This window comes from Calonectris borealis, chromosome 16, assembly GCF_964195595.1.
Source record: "Calonectris borealis chromosome 16, bCalBor7.hap1.2, whole genome shotgun sequence".
NCBI classification, from domain to species: Eukaryota; Metazoa; Chordata; class Aves; order Procellariiformes; family Procellariidae; genus Calonectris; species Calonectris borealis.
The window spans coordinates 11,827,158-11,854,046 of record NC_134327.1 but is presented as its reverse complement, the minus strand read 5'-3'; the positions used below and the strand labels follow the sequence as shown (position 1 = coordinate 11,854,046).

Here is a 26,889-nt window from a genome sequence, read left to right as displayed (position 1 = left end):
GAACAGAACACATGTGGGAAGTGGGGCTTGCTGATACTGTGGATACAGGGATCAAATCCAGAACCCTGGGAGAGGATAAGGGATACTTCCTTCCAGGAACTGAGGTGTACAACGTGTAACTGTTTCTAGGAAGAGGCTAGATGTGGATTTTCTTCTGTTTGGTGTTTCAGGCACTTGCCAATGATTGCAGCACTGCTGCATGGCCGTGTTCACCTCAATTTCCAGGAGTTCAGGCAGCAGAACCACTTGACCTTCTTCATCCACGTCCTGGGGATCCTGGAGCTGCTCCAGCCGCAGGTCTTCCAGAACGAGCACCAGGCGGCACTATGGGACTGTCTCCTGTCCTTCATCCGTCTGCTGCTGGTAGGAAAGTCCCTGCTCCCCCTCCATGCGCGAGCTGCCAGCCACTAGAGGGGGAGGCTCATAACGCAGGGCCAGCCCAGCTCTCTCCCATTTGAAGGGAAAACCTTCATACACCTAAGAACAAAAAAGTGTATCAAGTACCTTGGAAAGCTTAAAGAGGAGGCAGGAGATCAGGAAGCTACTCCCTGGCTCCCAGAGGTGCAGGATGGGGCAGTGCATCACTGCCTTTTTTTGTTAACTCTCATCTTCTTCATCCTTTCTCAGAACTACAGAAAATCATCGCGGCACCTGGCTGCCTTCATCAGCAAGTTTGTCCAGTTTATCCACAAGTACATCACATGCAATGCCCAGGCAGCTGTCTCCTTCTTGCAGAAGCACTCGGACCCACTCCAGTAAGCTTCCTTACTCCAGTTAGCCTGTGGTTAGCCCATGGAGAACTTGAGCTGTCAGACTGCTGTGAGCTAATCAGAAGACAGCAAGAGGATGTGACAAAATAGCTATTAATATGGCACTTTTTCACCCTTAGCTCCCTTAAGTCTGTGTTAAGATGAGCAACATGTCTGTTTTTATAGGTGAAAATTGAGCCCAAGGAAGTCAGATGATGATTTCGACTCACATAATAGCCTACATGTCCTATTGAGGCATTTCCAGAGGGCCAGCAGGAGAGTCTTTTCCCTGAGCGATGGCTGCAGGGTCCCACCTGCAGATATGGGGAAAAATGCATTTGAGTTTCGGTTACGATAAAAAGGAAAATCTTGTTTCTGCTTCTGAGAAACTATTCGTTTTAGCGTACATATATGTGCTCTTACTTGTCCTCATGCCCTTACTGCTATTGAAGGCTAAACATGCCATCTCTTCCCCCAGTGACTTATCATCAGACAACAGTGACCTAGCAATGTTGAAGTCCCTCCTGGCTGGGCTGAGTCTGCCTAGTAAGAGTGGCATCTTGGACAGGGGCTCTGATGAAGAGAAGGATGGTGAGTCTGAGTCGGGGAGAAGATTTATCCCAGCTGGTGAACCTGCAGTATGTTTTGGAGCACAGATGCTTTTATGGGCTGTATGCTGTGCTTGTTCTTCTCGTAACAGCCCAGCGAAAGGGTAGTTAGAGTGGAGAATGGCACTTGTATACTCAGCAATTTGGAACCAGTATCTGGGATGGGTTAATTTGTTTTCCTGTCAGTGGTATCACGACTGGAGCAGAAGAACAGCTCTTAACAAGGACAAGTTTCATTGTTGTGGATTTTGCCTTCCTCAGCCACGCTTCAGGATTGACCTGTTAAGAGACCCTAAGGGTGCATCCACTTCTCCACTGTTTTCTTTACAACTTGCATGGGAAAATTATTGAGTATTAAAACAGCTCGGGAAGGTTCCTTCTCTTTGCGTCAGCACCAGAAGGTGCAGTGAGGCTAGAGACAGTGTGAGAGCCAGGAATTGTATTGCAGTATTGCTGGTCAGCTCATGATACACCACTATACTGGTAGGGAATACTGGACCTGTCTCCCTGTTAAAAATCCATAGACTGTCAGGAGTGACCTGTTCTTTCTCTCTCTCCCCCAGATGAAGCAGCAGCTGGCTCTCTCCCCCTTGTCAGCGTGTCCCTCTTCACTCCTCTCACGCCAGCTGAAATGGCCCCATATATGAAGAGGCTTTCTAGAGGCCAGACAGTTGAGGGTAAGTGAGGACCTGCAGAGCTGTACAAAGACGCAGGGCAAATGCAGACAGATGCCAACCCCGTTGCTTATCTGTCAGCTACAGGCTAGTTTCCTGCTTCAGTCTTGTGTTTGGAAGTCTCCAGCAGTTAGGATGTGGTTTTGTTTTGGATGAACTTGTCCATAACCTTCTGTGATTCTGTGACAGAGGCTTCCTATGATGCTACTCATCAGCATCACTTAAGCTCAGCAGTGCTGCAACTGCCTCTGCTTTGGATCTTGTAAGTGCTCTGGGAGATAGTATGAGTAATTCAAGGAGCACTGCAGTTCATGTCGAGCCAGGTCTGGAATGCCATTTTTTTAATTATATAAAATTACCAAATTGATAAGAAGCAGGATTTTGTTAGAAATCCCCAAGTGGCCTTCGTGTAAGAAAATCATGTTAACCTGGCGTATGGGAACAACATGCTTCTCCAAAGGTCTTCTGAAATCACAGGTGTCCAGTGTTCAGACCTAAGTTGTGGTATTGGGGTGACAGTTTTCCTTCACCACTAGAAATAGGGGGAAGAAATCCTGCCTGGACACTGTTTTTAAAAGAGGCTTTCTGTGAAGATCTTTCAGTTACAGAAGAAGGTCTTCTGGAATTGAAACCTCACACCCCACTTCACTCCTTCCTCTGTCTGAGGCATGACAGCGCTGGTGACCTCTGCCTGGGCAGGTTGGGATGTGCTGATCTGGCACGTGACCTACTGTTCTCATCCTTTTTGAAGAATGCCTTTATTACTCTAGCTCTGTGTGCAGGTGGGAAGACTTGACTGCTTGGGAGATTGGATTTGTAGGGAAAAAGAAAAAGATCCTTTGCTGGATCAGTGAATTTTAGTCACCCCTGTCAACCTGTGTCTTCCACCAGACATCCTGGAGGTGCTGACAGACATTGATGAGATGTCCAGACGGAGGCCAGAAATTCTCTCCTTTTTTGCTGTGAGTATTAATGTCTCAAACTGCCACTGGAAGGAAGAGATTCTTTTCACCAGAGTCTGCGTTGCACAGCCAGCTTAAGTACTACCCTTCCTCTGCTTTTTGGGTGGTTGTTGCAGCATCTTAGGAGAAATTTAACTTCAGTTAGGTCTTCTGACAGCAGGCTGTATTTACTTCCCTGCCATGTTCTCTCTGTTGCGTACTGGGTCTGCCATCATCCAGTTTAACTTCTTTTTATGTCACAGGAAGAATTAACTCTCTGTCCTCTCCACAGTATTGGGGCAAGGAGAGAGCAGAACAGCTCTGTCGAAAACACTGGAGCCTGGGGAAAACTCAGCTGTCCCACGTGGAATAAGATTACAGAAGGGTGCTTTAAAGTATTGAAAAACAGGATAATCCTTCTTACAGAGAGGGATTTTCTGGCTCAGGCAGTACCTGCTGGATGTGTGTTGAGGTGGATTGGTGCTGGAGGGGTACTAATGCATGTCTGAGGAGTTTGTGCTCCCTGGATAGCCCTGTGATCCTAATTTGTGCATCTTTCAGACAAACCTACAGAAGCTGATGAGTTCATCAGAGGAGTCGTGCCGAAATCTGGCCTTTAGCCTGGCTTTGCGCTCCATTCAGAACAACCCCAGGTGAGGACCACTGGAACTTAGGCTATCCCGAGTCACTGATGGGCACTCACAGGCTGGCCGTCTTGCGTGCCTGTTGGTGGTGATGTGGATTGTCCTGACACTATCATGTTTTACTCCTAGCATTGCTGCAGACTTCCTTCCCACCTTCATGTACTGTCTTGGCAGCCGAGACTTTGAGGTGGTGCAGACAGCACTGAGGAACCTGCCTGAATACACCCTCCTTTGCCAAGGTAAGTTGATATCTGCCACCTTTGGTGCATGCTTGGCCTCACAAGGGTCAAAGCTGGGCTCCTGTGCTAGGAACAGCCTCCCTGGGAAGTTGCCAAGGGTCAGTGTTGCCTAGACCAGGCCATCAAACACGCAGGTGATATCAATAGTAGCTTTGGTCTGAGCATCACAGGGGAGATTTGTCATGGAGACAAGGGAGACTTCCTTGAAGTAGATTTGCTCCCTTAGGATTTTCTCTGAGTTGTGATCCCTCACGTGATCACATACCCACGGACCTATTAGAGGGTGGATTGTGCCATGTTCTTATGGTAGGAGGGAGTTTCTTGCACAGCTGCAAATGTTCATCCCAGTGTTTGTTGGTGGATTGCTCTTGCTGTATGTTGGAGCTCTTGGGTCAGTCCTCGTGCTGTCTTTCCCTTTCACAGAGCACGCAGCAGTGTTACTGCACAGAGCCTTCCTGGTGGGGATGTACGGCCAGATCGACACCAGCTCTCAGATTTCAGAGGCCTTGAAGGTTCTGCACATGGAGGCCATGATATGAACATGTGGTTCTGGGAGCTCCACTTCCAGAGGAATTAATTTAACTGGACTCATCAGCTGCAGTGAAGCCCTGTAAGACGACAGTGTATTTCAACCCGTGTGCTGGAGGATCAAAGAGGTGATGTAGCAGGCCAGACTGTGCTGGAAAAGGAGAGTGTGCTGACTGAAGATCAGGAAGGGGCAATGATCGATCTCTCTGGCTAGGACGCCATTATTGTGAAAAATCTCTGAACGTTGTGTCAAACGGGGACCACTTCATGGGGTCTCGAGGCAGTGGCTGTCAGTTTGCTGTTTGGTTTTTTTGTCTCTCCAAGACGGCAGAGCTACTGGGAGAGCAGAAGGGAGCGCTGGCCCTTGCATTTGAAGTGTCTGCACTCTCTGTGTTGGAGGGAACATGCAGATCTGTGCAGGGGGAGAGACCACTTTGTTTTCTGGGGGCGGCTGGGGTTTTTTTCTTTTTTAATTAAAATTCTCCTTGTTTCCGTTGTGCCTTTCTCTGTTCCATGCTGTCTTGGGTGTAGCTTGACATCCCTCTCTCCCTGTTCTTCAACCTCTTGTTATTCTAGACAAAGCATGTCTGGAAGACTTGTCTCCATGGCCAAATGCTCACAAAGCTATCTTGGCCTTTTACAGTATATGCAGGAAATGGAAGAGGTTTAGAAGGGTCAATGGGGTATAATAGATGAGTTTGGTCAGCAGCAACTACTGACAGGACAACTTTTAAGAGGTTCCTTAGAAAATTTTTCTTTAAAAACAAATAAAGCAAACTTCTTGGTACATCTGCAAACATCCCAGCAGCTGGCTGCTGTCACAGTGGAGTCTTTGAACAAGCAGCTGGGTTTCCTCTTTGGGATCCACCAGTTCCTCCCTGTGACTCTTCTGACCACTGCTTTCTGGTCCTTGTCCGCTGGTAGGGGTGATGGCTGACTTGCCAGCTCTCATTTGAGGACAGAAAAGGAGGTGTCGTCTTTCCCTCTGCTCCAGAGAAATAACTGCTGCATATGCTCGGTCTCCAGTCTCTTAATTCTAGTCACCAGTTGCTTTCATGTCGTTTGTCTCTATTCCTCTGACACTCCACTTGTTAGTAGAGAATCTTTGCAGTATTCTAAAGACAAAGATCCTGAAGGAATTTCATAGCTGTAAATAAGCCTGTATCTCCTTGCTGGTGGCAGGGACAGTTGTGACCTCATGGGTGGCTGGGTGGAGAAATATTGTCCATTCGTGCAAATGAGGAGTGCCACAGCTGAGCACTTTTGCTAATGTGTCAAAATATGAATGAATGTCTGGCTGGCTTTGCAGAGAGAGGGAGGAGAAAAGGGAGAGCTCTGAACCTCCCACCAACTGTATGTAGCCTTGCCTTTAAATAAAGAGATTAGAGCCATCACTTAAGGATGCAACATGCTCTTTTCCTCAGCAGCATCTGCTTCGCATCCGGAGCCACTACTGTGGCAATTAGCTACATATAAATTATGGGGAGGAACAGCTGAAGAAGATCAAGTCAGTGAAATGGTTTTCCTGAGGGGCTCAGTGACAGCAGGATTAATGCCTGTCTAAAGGGTTCCCAGTGAGATTACTGGCTCCTCTTACCTTAGTCCTTTATCAGACATCATTAAGGCACTGCTCAGTTTGTCAGAGCAGGGAGGTAGTTCTTTTGGTGCTGCTGTTGGCCTAGAGCAACTGGGAACTTGTGGAAGTGGCTGGGAAAGGACTTTGAATCAAGGAGCAAAGAAAATGTCTTGAAACTGTTACCACACAAAGACAGTGAGTCAAACAAAGTCGTGGTGCTTTGGTGAAGATCCTCCCCGCAGGTGGGGGTTTCCAGAAACCCCACTCCCGGTCTGTAACTAGAAACACTTATGGATAAAAACAAATTGCGTGGTTGGCCCCAACTTCTACTCTCTGTTGGGCAATGCCTGCTGTGAGCAGACCAGTTCCAGGAGACCTGGTTTGGAGGAGTTGGGGATATTTGGATGTTGGCAGAACCTTTTAATGACCCCTCACAGCAGGGCAGCCGTGCTTTGCAGAGCAGTGGGAAAAGAGGTGTGTTTGAGAAGGTGGAAGGAGCATCTCTTTATCAGCAGCAGCAGCAATCATCTTTTGGGAGATCAGGAAACAAAACCAAAGGGAGGGAGAGTGGGTGGAAGTTATTCTGCAGAGCTGGGCCTTCCCATAGATCTCCCAATACAAAAAGCATCATCTATGATTTGTTGATCTCTCTGCTTTTTGCTGTATTTCCCACCATCCTCTGCTTGGACCCAGTGGAGCTGGGCAGGTTGCCCTGGCTTGGAGCATGTCACTGAAAATAGATCAGGGCCGAGAATGGGGCGCCTGGCTGTGCAGAGACAGCTCAGGGCAGGAGCCCGTCCCTCCTGTCTGCAAAGGCAGCCATGACAGCTCTGAAACAGTGAGTGACGGCGCCTGCCTTTTAATAAGTGCTCCGTAACTTTCATCTCCACCTGGCTGAGCACCTTCTCTCCTCCCATCCCTGCGGAGCTCACAATGTTATCCTTCACGGGTCTGCCGGGCTCCTCCCAGGGGCTGGGGCCATCTCCTCTGTCTTCAAGGAGAGCTGGTGCCTTGCTCAGAAGAGGAGCGGTGAGGAGGTTTGCAGGGTTGTTCCTGCCCAAGCTCGTGGGGCCCCTATGACTCACCCAGTGGAAATCACTGCTCCCGTCTGCGTTCCAGACAACACGTCCCAAAGTGGTGCAACATCCCTGCTTAGACACTTCTCTACCATGATCTGCTGTAGTCAAGAGCTTCCTAGGAGACCCATGGGCTGGTGTCTGAGGAAGTCCACGTGGGGCTGGGGAACGTGCTTAACTCTGGCTCGTGGGGAGGCTTTTTGTCTCCTTGGATACACTGGGAATCCATCCCAGCTCTAGGGGAGGCACGATGGGGAAGGGAAAACGGGTTGCAGTCCTGTCAGCATCCTGTGGCTGCACCCAGCTCAGGGCAGGGCTGGCACAATCCCTGTGCATCAGCTGGCCCTGCTTTGGTGCCCGCATGGCTGGTGCTGGGCAGAGGTGGTAGAGGGCTGGGGAGCGAAGGGAGCCCAGGAGGAGCTGGGCAGTCCTGGAGCAGCCGAGGGGCTGCAGGGCCCTTTCCCCTAAGCACTGGCTGGCAAGGACAGGGCAGGAATGCAGGAATAGCTGAATCCAGGCTGGGAACAGGCCCCAGCGTGCCTGGGTGGAGGTGGTGGCATGGTACAGGCAGGCTGCAGTGGGAGAGCTGAGGCTTGGGAGGAGGGGGACGTGACACCTCCTCACCCGTGTTGTGATGGTATTCACATCGGGTCCTCTCAAAGCCCAGCTGCTTCCCCACAGAGGTGACCAGGTCCCACCTCCATACCCTGCAAATATCAGGGGATGACAAATCCCCTGCACACACCAGGCACTTCTTGTGATGGTTTCCTACTGCAAATTATTTCTCTCTGCTGCAAAGATCAAATGTTTTTTATGACCTGTGATCAAAACATCATGTTTTTATGACCCAGATGTCGCAGCCTTGGGAGGGAGATGGACATTTGTCCAGGATACACGTGATGGACCTTCACTGCCTTGCCACAAGCAGGCATCTCTAACCTGACCATATCCCGCTCCTGCCAGGCCTGGTGTGGCTGGGAGCGTGGCCCCTCGCCTGTGCTGGTGCCCCGGAGCAGGGGTGCGGCTGTTTGACCCAGCTCCGGGCAGGGCTGTGCATGGCAGGGGTGTCCTGGAGCACCACGTGAGTTTGGCCATGAGCAGGGCATGACTAACCAGGGAGGTGCCTGCATGCTCCTGACTCGGTGGCAGCTGCCTCTGGGGCGTGCTTGGGGATGTTGGGGAACTGGAAGAGTCCCAGCACTGAGCTCAGAGGCAAATCTGCCCGACCCACTACGTCAACAGCGGAAACGCAGAGAACAGCCAACAAATGGGATTTCATGGTTAAAGGCATCAACATTTTGTCACCCGATAGAAACAGAGGAAAGGTAGAGAAAGAGAAGCCTCCCTTTGCAAGGAGCAGCGTGCAAGAAATCTCATGAAAAAGAGAGGAAAACTCCACCTCCATTACTTATCATCTGTGTGTAAATGTGGGCTGTGGGATCTATTCCCGGGACTGCTCCCTGGGGCCCTGCCATCCTCTTCCTCCAGCCAACCTCATCTGTGACCTCAGTCAGTGACAAACACAATCCCAGCCCTGCCAGCCCTCGGTTAACTTCCTTCTGGCCATGCCACAGTTCAGGACAGCATGATTCACGTTTAACTCGAGGAGTTGTTCGCTAAAAGCTAAAAATGGTAAGGCTTTTGTTAGTTTTGGGTATGTTAAAGCCAGCCCCACACCAGCTAAATAGCCTGGCTTCTATAGGGGTAGCATTTGCCTAAGGTGGACTGATTTTTAAACGTCTGCATTGCCTCTCCGTGTATTTAGATAATTTAGCCCTAAAGCAGCAGAATATAGAGCTTGCATTTTCCACTCCTTTTAAATTCAAGACACCTTTATAATAATATATCTGCCTGTCCTCTGTAGCTGGTGGTGTCTTGCCTTTGGCGTTACTCTGTTTGCATGAACAGCATCTCTAACGTAAGAAGATAGTGGGCGAAAGAACGTCAAGACCCCCAGCAACAATTTAAAAATTCATTAAGCTACAATAGGCCAGCTATTGCTGAGTAATTATTAAGCTGTAAGAATTGCTAATTGTCTTATTAGCCTTAAACAATTATGCAAATAATGGAAAACATACCATAAGAGTGATAAAATTACCTCCCTTTCTCTCTCTCTTTTTTTTTTTTTAAAAAAAACAATAATGAGATTTAAAATTTAAAGTTATGTTTATGGTTTTGCTCTCCAGGGTTTATTGGGAACGTCTTTGGAGAGAAGTGAGACCTCTAAGGGCAGTCAGCACAGGGTGAGTAGGACATCTTGAACCACATCTGCCACAAGTCATCTTGCAGGGCTTACAGTGCCACCGCACCAGGCTGTCCCCTCGTTCTGCACCCACTGCAGCCACCCAGGCAGCCACACAGGGACACGCAGGTGCCGATGGCTTTGGAGGACCACGCAGTGGTCACGCTGCTAGGCCAGGACTGGAGAGAGAGAGTTTGAATTTTGTACTGTCATAGACTTCCTATGGGAGCCCCCGTTCTCACCCAAATAAAGCACATGGTGCTTCAGGATTGGTCTGGATGAAAACAAGGCAATTTGTAGTTTTTCACAAAAATGGAAAGTTCTGGCCTTTAAAGTTATGTTATCTTAAGGATTTTATTACTATCAAGTTTGTAAACTGAGGTAAGAGCCGGCCTCTCTTCCAGGTGAGGTTCCAGCTGGATTTCGGAGGTCAGCAATAAGCCGAATGCTGAGCAAGTGCATTTTGTGTTCCTGTGAAACAAGAACAAGACCTCGTTTACCCCCACCGCCAGGAAAAGGAGACTTCACTTTTTCACGTCTACAATGAGCTTGGAAGAGGCAAAGTGCTTCTTTGCTTCAGCATGTTAACACTGTTAATCACTAACAAATATGGGTTTTCCAGGCTTTAAACTCTGCTCCTCTGATAAGACACAGCATTTCAAAACAGCCAAGCTAGCTCCTGCTCCAGGGTGGGTCCTGCTCCCATGGTGATGCCATGATAGATACGGGTCACCTCACCCAATCTCGTGATCCAAACAGGTTTTGATCAGCAAAACACACCTTCACTTTCGCTTTCTGATAAGAGCGGTGAAGTTTGCAGCTCCCGGAGGACTGGAGGATGCGTTCTGCCACGGCAGTGCAGATTGGAGATCACCACCACCTGTTTTGGCTTCCTCACCTTCTGAAACAAACGCTATCCCTGATCCCCTTGGGGAACTGCTTTTAGCTCCCTGAGACCCTCTGGTGACCCACCAAGCAGCTTTTTATGGCCTCTTCATTTTTTCCTTCTCACCTGGTGTGTAGGATGCAGCACGTGAGCAGTCTCCCATCCTTGTTGCCTGGAACTAACTTTCTGACATCAACCTCTAGCCTGTCCTGCACCTCACTGTTTTGAGGGACAGGAAAGCTGGCAGGTCATTTTGCCAACAGGCAGGAGGGACAACAAGGGAGGGAGACTGGTTCCTTTTTTGTTGTGACATTGTGTTATACCTGGGTGACAGGACACACTTTGCTCTGATGCTCACTATTTTTGGTCCTTTGAGGTTTTAGGATAATGCATTTAGCATTTATGAGCTGCTCAGAGGCATGTGTTGTGGAGATACTTACCACAGTGCCTCTTTCTGTAACTTCACCTTTCACTTTCATCTTCTTTCAGTGGAAATTTCATGTTCAGACTTGAGTTTTGTAATAATGTTCTTTCTGCTACTTTGCAGGTCAAACTAGCCAGACTCGGAGGAGAGGCGGGTATCACGCGGAAGCATTTCTGTGTGAGTAGCTGTGAAATTGTTGGGGCTTTCTTTCCCCTGGCTTGGGCCTTTCTGTCTCTGTGGAGTCAGCCTGGCTGCCTTCTGGGAAGAGAGAGCTGATGAGGCATGTTACTGATGAGACGCGTGCTTTTTCCTCCTCGTTTTGAATCCCTCAATTTAATACAAGCCATTGGCACGGGAATGTATGAGAGCTCTTGGCTACGACACACACTTCCTATTGTTGGGAGTGAACAGCCCTGCGTACAGCCTGCAGCAAAATTATGAAGTAGCTCAATTTGATCAGCTGATTTACCACAATAGTTAAAAGATGTGATTTTTGTCTATGGCGTTGCAGTCTTTTATGAAAAAGAATGCATTGCTTGATTCTCAGCTTCGTGAAGCCCCATGTTGTCTGATATAAGGAATTGACCTTTTCCCCCTCCCTCAAATCCTCAAGTTAACAAACACTGATTGTTTTTCTTTGGGCTTTAGGGTGGTCCTAGTCATATATTTAAGTTTTTTTTTCCTCTACTAACAGTAAAGTCCAGGCTGCTGCATTTGGGAACCAGGATAAATTTAAGAGGTGATGGCAGAGGCTGATCCCCACTAGTCATAGCAACCGTCAGGAAGCACTCAGTATTTCTTCATTGCAGTTCAGTATCTAGGAATAGAAAGAGAGAGAGATGTGTCTGTAAGTAGAGAAGAATAAATCACACTGTATCTGTGGACTGCTGCTCTCCCACAAGTTTCCAAACATGCCTCAGGAAGGGATCTAGGGGAGCAGGCACTGGATTCGCAGGATGTGCTCTACTCCATGAGCCGGCAGTGCATCACAGGTGGAAAATTTCACCCAGCAGCACTGGGAAAAGCTCAGTGAGTGCGGGCAAGGTCCACAAAATGGGCTGAGAACATATAAGGCTCCTCCAAGGAAAAAATGTAGAAGGGAAAAATACAATCCAGAGTAAGGATTTGTAAGCATCGTCCCACGAGGAATGTCCTGGGAGAGCAGCAGTTGTGGGTAATGGGTAGGCAGCTGCACAGGCAGCTCTGCTCCCTTCCTGCCCTGTTCCTCCCTCTAGTGCTTGTTAGTTTACCTGTTGGTGCATTAAAAGCTCATCATAGCTATAAACTCCCGCAGAGCTCTCTTTAGTCACCAACTAAGAACACTGCACAAGTCGCTGATGCCTGTATTTTGAAAAGCCATTATTGGGCCAGTAGTAATACTATTACTGCATTAGCTAATTCCTTCAGCGATGTCATTTTAATCACCTTAGCGTGTAACGTGGTCCTGATTCTTCTGGTGTACCACGGGCTGTACCTCCAACATAACCCTCTCTTGGGATGCACAGCTTGGAGCCAGCAACTAGTAGTTTCTTCTTCTGGTGTCTGCGAGCCTTGGATGCCTCTCTGATACCACCGTCTCGGTCAAACACAGATGACCAGGCTCAGTGCAGGGAGGGACGAGGTGAAATGTAGTGGCCTGTGATACACAGAAAATCGCAGCTGCTCTCCGAGTCCAGCCTGGCTTTCTGCTCCGTGGGTCTGTGTCCCCTGCCACCCAGCCCCAGCTGCCCCTTCCCAAAGCACAAGGTAATGAGAAGGGACTAACTGCATCGACTCATTAAGCCGGGTTTGTTAGAAGACAGATTGTCATGTTAAACACATATATTTTTTAAAAAATAAATATCATTCCCTGGGCCGTGCCCCATCTGGGCCATTAAATCTGAAAGGGGTAACTACTGCTGTGTCAAAGCTGGGCTCAGAAGCTGATTTCCACTGTTTGTACCAGCAGCAGTTGGCAACAGCTCGATTTTCAAACATAATTTTCTTCTCCTCGTTTCCCAGTGCTGTACTATGTAGATTGCAAGCACGGCAGGGGGATGTACACTGCTAAACAACACCGTCTTTGGGACTTACAAAAAGAAACCCTACAAATGCATTTCCGAAACCCGTTGCATGCCCTTTATTTCTCACCAGCCCCTAAGTTACCTAATGACAGAGGATGGGAAGGGCTGCCCATCGTCAGGCAGTTGGCTTTTTGTAAATTATGCAAATTTTATCAATCTAATGAAAATGTGGTGTGGAAATGAAGTGGGACAGCTCAGCTTTCAGGGTTCTAGCGCTGGAAGTTTCCAACTTGCAAGAAAGCAAGCATCTTTTTCGAGGGAGGGGAAAACAACAACTGAGTTAATCTAGCATTTCTTTTGATCGGTCCCTTGGTAGTCTGATTAATTTTGAGTGCAGATGTTTATGCTTTCCTTCACAGAATACACCCAGTATTCGGGAGCAGCCTCGCCGTGCCGTATTTCCTCCTTGCCACACCGTTCTTGTTACGGTTGTGCAGCAACATATGCTAAGGCCCTATTACAAGGGATTCCCATAAATGGCATAAAGGATTAATAATGTATTTATAACACAACTTTGTTTTAGTATAAAGTGATCTATAAATTTGTAATAAATGTTTTATAATGTTTTTGTAGCCTGTTATAAATGATAAATGGGAGACTATAGATGCCACATCAAATATTCATGCTGCATTGTGTGCATTATTATGCCGTTACTGTTCAGGAAACCATTAATAATAAAGTGAATGGAGATGTAAAAGTTGCTGACATGCCCAGCAAGCCATTTATAATGAAATGTATAATCCTTACCATAAAGTAAATACATTGGCCAGTGATTGTTGATGAAATGGAAACACACTGAATTATTTGTGAGGTATTTATATATTAATGTATATTATCCATATCATGTCATAGAAATGCCATTAATATATTATATTATATGTATTATTAATTATTTTTACCTAATTTATAGGCAGCTCTTAAAGTGTTACCTTGTCTCTTCTGCAGTTTTGTCAGCCGCACGAGATCTGGTGAGTTATTTTATGTGATGCATGTGCCGCAGGGCAACCGTAATGAATTGGCAATCGCGGGGCTGCCCCTGGCCATGGCTAGCCCAGCCGGGGCCGGGCCCCAGCGGGCGGCCGCCTTTTTGGCTCCCACATCCCTCCACCCCGTTCTGTGGGGAGAGGGAGCGGAGGTGGCTGCAGCTGACGGTCGACAGCCGCGGATGCCTGGTGGGCTGCCCCGGGCCGGCAGACCCTGTGCCGGCAGCCGGCCTCCCTCCTTCCCTAGCCAGGATGAGGCCTCTGGGCGGCCGTGCTTCGCCCTCCCTCCTCCTCCTCACGCCTCCCCTGTGTGGCTGCCCCTTCACGAAGGAAACCGGATTTTTTGTGTGTGTGGGCTCGAAGGAAATTTCCTTTGTCCCCACGGCAGAAGCCCAACGCGTGGGATCCCATGTCGCGACAGGGCCGTGGCGGGAGGGCCGGGGGTGCACTGCCCCCAGCCCCTGTGGAGAAGCAGCCGGCCACACGCGACAGCCCACCCACGCAGGGCCGCCGGTCACGTCCGAAACACCCAGGTTTTCTGTCATTTGCCCCCCCTGCGCCAAGCTCGGCCCCGGGGCGAGGCGGAGGGAGGCCCTGAGGGGCCGCCGCCGCCCGCCCCTCGCCCGCCCCTTTCCCCGCCTCCTCCCCGCCGCGGCCGGCCGCCACACGCCGGCAGCCTCCGGCTGGGCTCGGCACGGCGCGGCGAGGGGCTGCCTCCTGCCCCGCCGAGCCGCCCCGGGGCACGGGGCCTGCCGCCGCCTCCCCCGGCCCGTCGAGGCCATGGCGGCCATCCAGAACCTGCAGCTGTGGTGCAAGCAGCAGTGCGAGGGCTACCGCGATGTCAGCATCACCAACATGACCACCTCCTTCCGCGACGGCCTCGCCTTCTGCGCCATCCTCCACCGGCACCGGCCCGACCTCATGTGAGTATCCTCGCCGGGCGTCGAGGCCAACGCGTGGGCTGCCGGCTCGGCGGGGCCGGGACCCTCCGCTCGCAGCTGAGGGCCCTCGCTGGGCTGCGGTCAGCCCGCCATTGAGCTGAGGACTCCAGGCCCTTCGTCCACCGCGGGACCTCGCCTTCCCCGCAGATGCAGCCCTAACAGAAATCCCAGCTCCTCCCTGGGAGATGCTGCGGGTGGGCGGCCGTCGCCGGGAGCTCAGCTAGCACCCACACTGAAAATCTCCAAGCGAAGAGCTCCGCTCTCGCTGCCTACATGCTTTTTTTTCCCTCTATATTTTCCATTTTTTCCCTTTCTTTCCTCTGTGGCTGAAGTATAAATATTTTAAACGCGTCCTTTCCGTTGCAAAACAAGTTCAGGCACCAATTTTTGGGGAATCGTTTCCTTCTTTGCTGTTTGTGTTTGCTTAGGCTGGGCTTTCCTCGCTCAGCCCGACGGCAGCTCAACCGCTCATGAGTCGGGAGGCGAGGGCTATTTAAACAAAATACAATAGAAAGGCAGGGCCCGGCAGCCGCTGGATTCCTGAACATCACTCATTTTTCCCATCTAGACTCTGTCTGTGGGAGGCAAAGTGTTTTCCAGCCCTTGCTGGTGCCGTTGCTGGTGCCTTGTGGGTTTTGACCCGTCCCTGCCCAAATGTTAACATCTGGGAAGGTGAATCGCCGAAGGGAGACGTAGATCATGCTTCCTACTTTGTTTTTTTTTTATACTTCTGGGCTCTTTGGACTTTGAGGTGAGGGGGTTGAAGGGGAAGGTCAAGGCAAGGGAGGAGCACAAAGATTGTCCAGGAGTATTGATTTAAGCATTAGGTTTCTCCCAGTCAGATGTGTCCAGCTGGTGGAGGACCAGGTTGGGTTTTCTGTGCTGTGGTTTTCCTTCTGTTCCTTGAATTCTGCCTTTTTCTTCATGCTCCCAGGACAGCCTACTGCTTGGGTTTGTGTGCAGAGATCTCTCTTACAGGTGTCTCGCTTCTGGTGGAAGACCAAGAAGAAGATCTCCTCTTGTTCTCTCTCCTCTGTTGTTGTGAAACTTGGAAGAGGCAGGAGCAGGCTTAGGCAGCGGGAGGTTAGTGCAGGAGCTTCAGGCACGCTTTCTCTGTAGTCCCCAGTACTTGGGCAGTCACCATGGTGTTTCTGTGTATGGCTTCCTGACATGCTGTGGTTTCCACGTGACTCCAGATATTTCCTTTCCTTCCTTTGATTCACGGTCCCAAAGATACAAAATACCAGGACAGAAAGGCTGACGTGACCAGGAGGTGCTCGTAGAGGGACCATGACTGCTTCCTGGCTGACTCTGCAGCTGGACCGTCTGGAGCACGGGTGTAAACAGGGGCTCAGTGACTTGAGAACTGGAATAGTCCTGTTGACCAGTTTAGTGGGTCGTTTATAATCCTTGAACTGTGCATCGAGGGTTGTGGATAGACATATCCTAAATAAATTCTCCTATGCTGAAGAGGGAAGACGTTCCTTGTCGCGTCTCTCTGTTCCCATTCATTTTCTTTTACGATGGAAATTCTGCCTGACTTTATTCAGGTCCTTACAGAAGCTCTTTCTGACTCGGACCAGCTCAGCAAAGACTGCTTGAAGGTTAAAGTAAGAGAAGCTTTTATCAGTGACCTCCCTCATCAGTGTCAGCGGTGTAATGCAGGAAAGCACCAGGTGTATCCTTGGCTGGGCAAAGTCCTGCTGGAAGGAAATTATGCTTTCAAGTGGTTGGCCGGGGCTGCTGGGTGTCATGTGTCAGATCCTGGGGCTGAATACTTCTGCAAATTCTCCATGTGTCTGTAAAAGCTTCTCTGAGTGTTGGCGGCGCAGGAGCCACCGGCAGAGAAGTGCAGCTGGGTGCACGTGCGGCTGTGACTCCTGCTTCCCAGGGGCTTGAAGTGGTTTATCCTGAGCGCCTCCCCTTGCTTCTAGCAAAGATCCTAGCTGAAGATTAAAAGCATCATACTGAAAATAAAACTAGAAAAGGGTAATTGGTGTTCGGAGCGCTCGGTGTGTTTGCAGCAGCTCTGCTATATAAATCACTTGCAGAACATGATTCAGTCATGGCATCAGAGTTTTGCAACAGTGTGTTTTCTGTCTTGGTTTACACAAATGACATTCTTGGGCTGAGGAGCGTAGGGGATTTCTCCTTGCAGGAGCCTGAGAAATTCCCAGGAAAACTTCAAGCGATTACAAAACATGGTCATAATCATGGGCTTCTCTTGTGGGGTATGTAGCTCAGAGGACAGGCTGGTGGGTGTCTCTCCCCCCCTTCCTGTTTTCTTGCTGGAAAACATATGGAAAATATGATAACTGCTCTCAAACTTGGCTGATGTCGGTTTGTGTGTTATTGGTGAACAGGGCAGGCTGTGTAAAATTAGAAATGCATTTCCCACTCACTTCCCACTCACCCAAGGATGCTCTGGGGGAGTGGAGACGCACGCTGAATTACCATGGAAATTCATTTCTCTTTTGTCCCAGCTGAAGAATGCTTCATAGCCAGCCCCAGCCAGGCACGCACGCTGTGTCAGGCAGGTCCCAGCCCATTTTCTGGGATGATTGCGGAGCCCTGAGGCTCCTCTCATCAGAGGGACGTGAAGCCTCACGGTGGCGTGGTGGGAGGCTGAGGTCGGCAGCTGCCGCGTGTGATGGCGATGGCTGTGCAAACTCTGGCCGTGGTTTTAGTGGCCTTGGCCTGATAAGTGAGTTAGAAGCAGCAGGGGAGCCGTGCACACTCGCTCAGATATTAATGCCAGATGTCGAGAAAAGGTTTTGATTAAGCTCCTTCTCTTCGTCCGGGATCTTGCTCTTTCCCAGACTGTGAGCTGGTGTTCAGCTCGGAGTTCTGGGAATTGACTGGTTGTGAAATCCCTGCTGAGCAGCCGCGGGTGCCCATTCCTCCAGCAGCATTTCCTGGGCTGCTGTCAGCTCAGCAGGGCAGGATGAGGCCAAGAGTCGCCAATGTGGACAGGGAGGGCCCTGGCCGTGCTGAGGACAGGTTGCCCACAATCTCCATCTCCTTAGCAAAAGGTGAAGCAGAGCTGCTGCCTGCTTGGCCTCCGCGGGGTTGTGGTTTGTGTGACAGGCGTAGGCGAGGGGAGGATGGTTCTGGGGTCAGGGAGTCTCATCTGTTGTTACAGATGCAGCACACTGCAGCTTGCCAGCAAGACCGGAGCAGTGTGGAGCAGGCATTGCTGAGAGGAGGATGAGTGCATGGGGGACATCTTCCACCTGGGATTCCCTCTCCCCAGGTTGTTTGCACCTCCAGAAAGAGCACAGCTGAAAAGTCCTGTTCCCAGCAGAACATGCTGGATTTGAACCCTCTGTTCAAGGACTATGAGCTGGCAAAGGGTGCTTCACTCTTTCAGTGATCCTTTTGACTGTGCATATCTTATTGTCTATAGAGAAAATAGTACAAAAGTGCCGAGAAGCAGAAGCCCTTTTGGTACCATCATGGCTCTGGGATTTTTTTTGCTCAGTCTGCTCCAAGGTCAAGTTTCCAACCAAGTTAGTGCTTGCACAGCAGCAGCAGAGATTCCTCCTATGGAAGCAAAGGACCGTGGCGTGATTTGCGAGCGCTGGGTCTGCGCAGCTGGAGCAGTGGGTGGTCACGGAGATTTGTGGGCATGAGAAATGCTCGGCCACTTTTTTCTAGGAGAAGGATTTTTTTGGGAGCTAAAATCTTCACTTCCATTCCTGTGCTAGTGAACTCCACTCTGATGTGTTTCCAACACTGGAGGCCCTCTCTTGGGTCAGATTTATGTTTCTCGCCTCTTCCAATTAATTCAGTTGCCTGTATTTTCTCAGCGGAGAACTCCTACTTCTCCATTTGTATTTCGCTTTGCTTTCTTAGGATTACATTGGTCCAGAGAGCTTTGATATTCCAAGATAGGAGATGCACCAGCAAGATCAATTTCCAAAATAAATATTATATGTAAGCAGTTCACCTGACTAGCCAGGGAAAGAGTGATGCTGAGAGGGAGGAGGCTCTTGAAATGACCAAGTAACCTGGTTGTTTGCACTCTCCTTTGGGAAACAGAAGGGGATTTCAGAAATTCACCATCAACAGATTTGGGGGTTTAGGTCTCTGTTACATGCTACGCAGTGTGAAGCTGCACACACACTACCACAGCAAACAGCATTCAGCGTGACAATAAATAGGTAACTCCAGTATGTTACGTCTTACGTGTCAGTCTTACTTCCTTACGTGACCGAGGAAGCTGGAGCTCCCCTTTGTTCTTGCAGGTGTTTTCCTGCGTTCAGGACGTCCCTGCTACAGAGGGGCACAATCAGGAGTGAGGCAGAGCGCTGCAATCTCCTCCTTCAGCTGGCTCTTAAAAAAGCTGATTTTCTTGCCTGACACAAACCAGGATGATTGTATCTATTGTTTCACTGAAACTTTTCTGGCTTGTGATTATTTTTGTTGCTCTTTTTAATCCATTGTCTCAGGGAAGGGAAATCTCCGGGCAGGAGCACTGCTTGAAGAAAAACCTCTGCAAGTCCCTTTGTTTTTGCATAGGAAAGAGTATATGATTTAGGGTTGCCTTGTCTTTATGTGCTTCTTGGGGGAGTTTGACCTTTGAGTCTTATCTGTCATTCATTTTCTCCTTATCCCACGTAGCAATACGGGAAGCAGGGAGGAGGCATCGGCTGCGGCATGATGGACAAACCTGTTTGAAGGCGCCTCTCTTATTTATAATGTAATGCTCCACTTTCTGTACTAAGTAGATAAAGGACCTGGCTTGCTCCTTGCTGTTACAAGCCATGGAAAAAGTTCCCCTGCTGCGATACAGATCATGTGTTTGTCTCATGAATAGGTTGCTGCGAGCCAGCTTTGCCCTGGCTTTCACACGGTTATCCTGGCTCCTCTCAGAGGTGAGGGACTGGCTAACAAGGGTAGGTCCACTTCGGTTATAAAGGTGCTACGTACAAAAATGCAAAGTTGGTACAGTAGCCTTTTCTGTTTATCAGTGAGAATTTCTTCTCTGATATCAGCCTTTTGCTTAGCTCTGTGCCAGCAGGTACAAGGATTGTAAAGTGAAACTGGGTTATCAGAAAGGAATTGACCCTGCCTGCTTGCCTGGGCAGAAGGAAGCAGTGTGGGAGAGCAGGGCTGCCAGCCAACAGTCAGTTTTGTATTCCCAGTTTAGCAAGTGACAGTCAGTTTAAAACAAAGCTGATGGTGGCTGTTTCCTAAGCAAGGGACACGGTCTGCTATGGGTGAGAAAGCACACTGTGTTGCGGCTCTACTTCCAATAGCACAAACTCACTCTCCCCCGTGCTTTCTTGCCTGTCCTGCCAGGTCCCATGTTCTGAGTTCCCAGCATAGTGCCGAGAGAGGTGGCATCTGGTTGGACCAGAGAGGGGGAGAGCAAATCTGGAGAGAGGGGAAGAGGGAGGTGATGTCCGGGGACAGCAGAAGGGAAGAAGGATTGTTGACTTTGGCTTGTAACTGCAAACAGTAATTGTCTCTTCCTTTTCAGTTGTTGGTTATGATTACAAATCAAAAGGGACAGCCCTAGCGGAAAGAGAGTAAGTTTTCTACAGGCAACTTGGGTGTTATCAGCCGCAGTATTGGTTTGTGGGAAGAGGTATTTCCCAGGCAGATTCCTGGTGCTGGTTTTGTGGAGCTCTGCCAGAGAAGAAAAGAGGATTTGAAACCAGAACTTGTGTGCTGGTGGAATCAGCAGCTTCTGAGATCAGAGGATACAGGTGTGTCAGAGAAGAGTGCGACACATGCAGCGTCTGAGGTATCCTCGGGGCTGTGAGGTCTCTCTGTGTGGAGGCAACTTGCAAGATGGGAGAAGAGCATGGATGTGACTGTTTGGAAAGTACTTCCAGGGAGACAGCGTTGCAAATCTGGCTGGCAGGCATCAGTGTACCTTTTTGAGGTGGGAGAAGAGCAAGGCTTTTTTGGGGGAAAAAAACCACCCCATGAATTAGAGGTTGCTCCTGGCTGTCTCAGCAAAAAACCATGAACCTGCATGGGATGTTTTGGCATCAGCATGTCCTGCCCGCAGGAGGCTGCGGGAGGCAGCCCTGCAAGGCTAGATGTGCCAAAAATGTGTTGTGCTGCCTGTGGGCAGATGGCCGTGCCTGCTGGGTCTCCTGCATGTCTCTGTCCTGGGAGGTACAGCAGGTCTGTGACTGTCTCGGACAGGATCTGCCACACTGCTCCCACCAGAGCATCTCTGAGAAGGCAGGGTGGGAGGACGTGCTCTGTCCCCTGAACCAGTGAGGCTCAGAGAGCTTCGAGAAGCTGGAAGTGAAGCAGCTTGCTCTACATCACCAACCTGAGATTTTTCTCTTCTTTCTATATTTCAGAAACTTCAACTCCCTCAGTAAAGAAAATGTATACGAGAACAACAAGTTGGTAAGTGACTTCTAATGTTTTACTTTTGGTCTAGTCTATGTCCTGGCATCTTGCTTATGTGGTTTAGCAACAGAAACCCTGCAGATGCAGTGTGCCGAGTGTGCTGTATTCAAATCCTTTGCCTTATTCTGTGTGCATCCAATCCTCTGATTTGAATGGCAATGTCCAGGCTTGCTGGCTGCTTGAAAGCACCCTCAGACTGCTCACACTTCTTTGCTGGTTGCACAGCGATGCCTGTGTCCAGTGTGTCCTGTGGCAGCAGGAACTTGGACAGAGATACTGGAGGTCAAGACATGGGCATGGACATGTTGAGTACGTGATGCTCCTAAGGAATGGAGAAGGAGCTGGGAGGTAGCTGATGTGAGAGGGGAAGCATAGGGAGTCTCCCCCCACTTCTGCTTGTTCCTGTGCAGGGAATGAAGGCTGCTGGAAGGTGGAGACGTCCTAAACCTCATCCTGCCTGGACACTTCACTCCAGGATGGGATTTGAGTTTCTCTTATTCTCTCAACGAAAAGAGTAGAAGTTGGGCACCTCCTCCTGCACTGGATTCAAGCATGGGCTTAGCGCTCCAAGGATTTTTCTCTCCCTCGCAAAGAGAGAGGCAGCAGATTAAAACGCTTTTTTTCCTTTGGCATTGCACCACACAGCTTCGTGGCTGCTTGGCAGGAGCTCGGGATGTGAACTAACCACGGCAGCTTACTCTTGTCTGGACTGGAGGAATGACATCCTGTGACGCAGTGAGCCCTCTGAGGTGGTCCTTGCCTCCGGGAGATCTAAACTCGCTCCCCCACGCTCTTTAGCTTCTGCTCCCCTTCGGCCCCAGCCGTGTTCAAAGTGCCTGTGTTGGACCCCGCTCTCCCCAAGCTGGGGCTGCAGTATGTGAGCAGTTATTCACCCTCTCTGGGGTTCAGCCCTGCGTGTTCCTCTCTTCTAGGTGAGGTTCAGACCGAGCGTTTTTGCCCATGAGGTTTGGTATTTGGCAGGCATCAGGGGCTCTTCGCCATGGACAGTTATCCCAGCCAGGGCTGTGAAGCCCTGAGTATTGCTCCTTCCCCAGCCCGGCTGATGGTGTCCGCTCTGCTGGCAACTTTGCCTGTCCCTGGGAAATGAGCTGTACAAGCCATCTCCACTGCTTTTATTAATGAAAAGCTTCTTTGTGCCTCTCATAAAAAGAGTTGCTCCCCTCCTTTGTTGCAGCCTGTGTTTCCCCGCCTCTCCTCCCTCCATTTCTTGGTTTCTTTTATGTCCTTTATTTTCCTCTCTCTTCCGTATTCCACCTGCTGTAGGATGAATTGTCTGCATTGCCCTTTCACTGCTAGTATGGTGCTGCCTTGGCTCTGCCGTGAGTGGGGCTGACTCCTCCATCTCCCTGTGGGCTCCTGGGCTGGCCTCCCCCCTTGGGTTGCTCTCCATCCTAGCTCCTACACTTTCTTCCTCTGGCTGCCCTTGGGATATGAGTAGGTCTGATTTCTCCCAGTGCTATTCCTCTGCTATTGTTCAGACCCTCCTTGATGCCTCACTATTCAATAACTTCTTTTCAGGGGCTGTATTATTCAACTAAAAAAATCTTGTTTGGGCTGCAATTTGCCATATAAGGTCTTCTGCCGAGGAAGAATGTGTCACTTCTCAAGTGCCAATAAAAACAACCCCAAACCCTAGAAAAATTTCAGCTGGTGGCATTTTTTTTTGCTAAAGATTTCAAAAATATATAAAGATGAGAAGGGTTTCTAGAGACCTTGGATCCAGTTCTTTCAGTGCTAATGGATGGTGGTGTGGTGTAGCTGATACAGCAGTAGCCTGTGTCAGATGGAAGCTGTGCCCGGCCGGCTCAGATAGCCTCGAGCGTATCACTTTGCCTCCTCTATGCAAAATGGGGGCAGTGACACTTACCTCCTTCGTAAAGCACTTGGAGCTGCACTGATGAAAAATGTTATGCAGAAATAACATGTTGCTTCTTTAAAGGCCCCTGGATGGGCAGGCAGAGGAGAAGGGCAACTGGCCATGTTAGGTGGTGATCTTGTTGGATCTCCAGGCAAGAGCAGGACTATGAGGATGCTGTAGGCACAGGGGACACTACATCCTAATGCTGCTCTCTGCGTTGCTCACCGGGTTCTGGCCAAACCAGTCGTGTCCTCTTTGTGGTCCAGGCAGCCCCTCGCACTTGTTCTGTGCCTGTTGCACAGGTCTCACCCTGTGTGGCAGGAGGTGGCATGGCTTGCGTTTCTGCTAGACTGCACACCGGGAATGTCCAGCAGGAAAACTCCACTGGTCAGACCAGTTGTGCAGCCAGTGCAATGGGGAACACTCCAAAGAATATATTAAGTACCAGGTTACGAGACAGGCGAGTGCCAGGCTGGGCTGGCAGCCGGGGTGACGCACAGGAGGTAACTGGCTCAAAGCGTGCTTCATGTCAGCTCAGTTACATTTTTACTGGGATACCCAATGGAAAAAAATGGTAATTATCTTGCTGAAAAATAATGGCTGTTTGTTTCTTCTAAGCAGGAATAGTTGGCTTGTACACCAACGCTGTTGTGTGTCTGTGCCAGAGGTCAGATGCGGAGGGTTTTAATATGCTCGAGTCTTTCTTTAACCCTTTTGCTGTGGGGTTCAGCAGTAGCCTTCCTTGTGCCTTCGCTCCTGCAAGTGCTATTTTCCTTTGCTGTGTTGGCATTTCAAAGGGGATGCTCCAAAGGGGGAGGGAAAGGATTTTTTCCTATAAGCCTGGAAGGAAGAGGGCTGGAGAAAGTCCCTAGTAAAAGCCCAACACCGAGTTGAGCAAGGGCAAAGTTGCTTTATGCATGTTGCATTTTTTTTGTCCTCTAGTAAAGGCTCTTGTTCAGAGGCAAAAGAAAATAGCTTTTCCCTCCTTTACCTGACTTTGATCCTGCAGTTTCAAAGCAGAGGGGACCACAAAGAGGAATATTTGTCCCAAATACATGTTAGGCAGCATGGAAATGGTTAAGCTGGAAGGGAGCTAGGTATCAGGAATCCTTCTGCATTATTCCTCTCTTCCCCGTCTAGTCTGGGAGACAGAGCTCCCTCCTGCAGCCCAAGACTTCCCCTTTTTCAGATGGGGAAGAGCAGGCAGTAGGCAGGAAGCGTTAACATTTGCACAGCACTCGGAGATAGAAAGCTGCCTGCAAACACCTACCAGCACACCGTTAATTGGGGAGCGCTCCAGGTTGGGCTGGAAGCCTGGAATCGAGTCTGCCAGCCTGGACTGACACCTCCCCTTCTGCCAGGCCTCGCTCTCCGCAGCTGTGCGTATCCAGAGAGAGGCAGGCTCGAGGAAGAGCAGGGGAAGCCCAGGTGAGTTCCCATGCAGTGAGCTACGGCCAGCTTGCCAGGCCAGATTTTTGGCTCCCTGCCTGAATTTCTCAACGCGATGGCTGGAAGCCATGACTCCGTTGGTTCCTGTACCGGCCGTACAATGTAGGAGTTAAACTGGTGCAGCTGTTCCCCAGTAGAGTTATTATTCGAGTGGGGCTGCTTGCAGTCGAGCTTCTTACTTCTGATGAGGAGCAGCTCTGCTGCCTGGGCTGGACAAGACCCTTTTTTTTTTTTTTTTTTCCCCCTTCTTCTTCTTTCTCTAGGCATTTCGAGTGGCGGAAGAGGAGCTAGGGATCCCAGCCTTGCTGGATGCAGAGGATATGGTTGCTCTGAGGGTACCAGACAGGCTGAGCATCCTCACCTATGTTTCCCAGTATTATAACTACTTCCATGGACGGTCTCCTAGTAAGTACCATATTCTGTGGAGGGGTGGGAAGGATTAGGACTTAATTTTATGCTTTTGCTTGCCTCCTAACAAGCTTGAAAAAGCAAAATAGACTGCACAGAGGTCTTTTAGTACCAGAACTATTCCAATGGAGGATCTGAACTCCACTACTGAACTACACACTGGCCTACAGTAGCACCTGTGCTTTTGGAAGGGCACAGGGCCATGCTTTGTCTTTAAAACTAGTGCCTTAAAATTTAATATACAGTCTAAAATTTCTTATGGTTCAGCCAGACAGGAGCAGTGAAGGTTCCCCATGTGGTCCCCACCTCAGCTTTCCTTTCTTGAGCACCTCCATCCCTGCTCCAGTCCTTGCCACACCGGAGGGCTGGTGAGAACACGGAGTCTAACAAGGCTGAGCTTGTCTGTGAGGCTGTGCCAATGTAACAGCATCCATGGTCGGGCTTGCACAGCACAGCAGTACTGGTATAAGGAAGTAGAAGAAAATGACCCCCTTAACTGACATAATCATGATAGCAATTCTTTCAAACATAAAACAGGCCACAGAGCTGCCAAGGCATTATATTCACGTACTGGAGAGTTTATCTGGGCTCACAGGAGCATTATTGTAGACTTGGTTTATATTTGGCTTTAAGCTCATACAAAATGAAATAATACGATAAACCAATTTCACAGGTTCCTCCAGAGGAAACTTTAGAAAGTGGGACATGAATGACTTAACTGGTTAAGGTGAATCTAGATGGAGAAGACAGATATGTATTGAAAATGTCCTACATCTTGGAAAGAAAGCACAATTCACTCTGAGAGCTGCCTTTAATGTCTAAACTCTTCCCCCTTCTCCACCTCTTTACACATTTAAGCACGCTTTTTCTCTCCCTCTAAAACCTCTTCCCTCCCCCCTCTTCATTTTTTTTATTTCTTGTTTTAAAACCATTCTGACTGAAGTCAAACAAATTCCATCATGTTTGTGCCAAGTGGTGGGAATCTGGGTCAGTTTGGGGTCTTTACTCCCTCCCCCCCAGCATCTTGCCTACCACGTCATCAAACACAGCACATTTTTATACTCTCTAGTGTCCCACAAAATGCTCTCGTTGCATTCCTGTTGCTGGGGTGAATGCGCGTGTCTGAAAATGAGCCCAGCCAGGAATGTGCCCTCTGACACCGAGCAGACTCCTAATACCATAGTCGTGCCCTTGGAATGGGCTCCAGCAGAACCATGAAATAAGCAGGACACCGGAGGCCAGAGAGGGCCAGCGGCCAATATTTTATTGAGGTCAGGTGTTTACAGAAGAGCAGAGCTGAAACCACCCATCTTTGTGCTGGACTTTGGAACTCGGTAAATGGCACAAGTGGGAAGTGAGGGGGGCAGCCCGAGTCTAAAACATTTGCTGGGCTGGCGTCAACGGTCCACTGGTTGCTGTGGTAAAAGAGCCCTGGGTGTTTATTTGGATAGCTAGCTTTCTTGAGAGAAGACGGTTGGGAACTGAGCTTCCTCTCTGCTCCCTACGCCCTGTCCAGACTCCCTCTGAAAAGGGTATAATCTCTTTTCAGACGGGTGGTCATTTAATTGGTCGCTCTTAAAGCAAATCTGTGGTTCAAATATCCCACAAGGAACAGAGAGACATCTCATTTGGAGTAGGAATTGGTGCAAAAATAACATCCCTGTGAGACAGATGAGGGGTCTCATCTGTAAAAATTGTGCGTGAAGCCTTATTTCCCAGGGCAATCTCCCTGCACTTCCCAGGGCACGGGGCATCATTCTTTGCCTGGTTGAAGTGTGTTGGGGATTCTCTTTTCTCCACTTGTTCTGAATTTAGAGGGTTTCTCTTTCATCTGCAAAGGAAAGAGAATTGGACATTTGTAGGCTTCTTGTGGCAAATCCTGTTGGTTTCTGCATCAGCACCACCATGGCACCTCCAAGTCTCTGTCATAGAATTACCCATTTTTAGTGGTCATTTCTGCATTTGACAAGCCTGTTTGCTCCATGAGAGTCCCAGCTGGGATGTGGGGTGGACGCCCACAGCAGTGAAGGTTCAGGGTGTGTTGAAGTCTGGAGCACAGCAGCTTGAATGAAGCAAACCCTCCGTGCTTCAGTTCCTTAGCTGTAATACCTAACAGCAGTGCCTGTTTCAGTGGCGATCAGTTCCAGCCAAACTGTGGGCCAAGTACAAACCCAAGGTGTTGTTCACACCATTGACCGATG

The 26,889-nt window shown here is 49.5% G+C and overlaps 2 protein-coding genes across 7 annotated transcripts in view; both read left to right on the top strand.

Annotated features, from left to right (window-relative positions):
* INTS1 (integrator complex subunit 1) overlaps positions 1–4,878 on the top strand; it is a 29,236-nt gene extending 24,358 nt beyond the window's left edge. For both annotated transcript variants that reach the window (XM_075165280.1, XM_075165279.1), the window contains exons 40-47: positions 171–363; positions 628–755; positions 1,228–1,340; positions 1,921–2,034; positions 2,923–2,993; positions 3,534–3,625; positions 3,746–3,855; positions 4,279–4,878. In XM_075165280.1, coding sequence (XP_075021381.1) covers positions 171–363; positions 628–755; positions 1,228–1,340; positions 1,921–2,034; positions 2,923–2,993; positions 3,534–3,625; positions 3,746–3,855; positions 4,279–4,394 — 937 coding nt within the window. In that variant the 3' untranslated portion in view covers positions 4,395–4,878. The remainder of the gene's footprint in view (positions 1–170; positions 364–627; positions 756–1,227; positions 1,341–1,920; positions 2,035–2,922; positions 2,994–3,533; positions 3,626–3,745; positions 3,856–4,278) is intronic.
* A 195-nt stretch (positions 4,879–5,073) lies between these two features.
* MICALL2 (MICAL like 2) overlaps positions 5,074–26,889 on the top strand; it is a 34,327-nt gene continuing 12,511 nt past the window's right edge. The window contains exons 1-7 of one of the 5 annotated variants that reach the window (XM_075165286.1): positions 5,074–8,667; positions 9,222–9,278; positions 10,711–10,764; positions 13,561–13,618; positions 20,901–20,949; positions 24,193–24,259; positions 24,544–24,685. In XM_075165286.1, the coding sequence (XP_075021387.1) occupies positions 8,665–8,667; positions 9,222–9,278; positions 10,711–10,764; positions 13,561–13,618; positions 20,901–20,949; positions 24,193–24,259; positions 24,544–24,685 (430 nt within the window). In that variant the 5' untranslated portion in view covers positions 5,074–8,664. Of the gene's footprint in view, positions 8,668–9,221; positions 9,279–9,681; positions 9,967–10,710; positions 10,765–13,560; positions 14,557–20,900; positions 20,950–24,192; positions 24,260–24,543; positions 24,686–26,889 lie in introns of all 5 variants that reach the window. The other 4 variants (XM_075165285.1, XM_075165284.1, XM_075165283.1 and 1 more) reach the window with 4 other exon arrangements.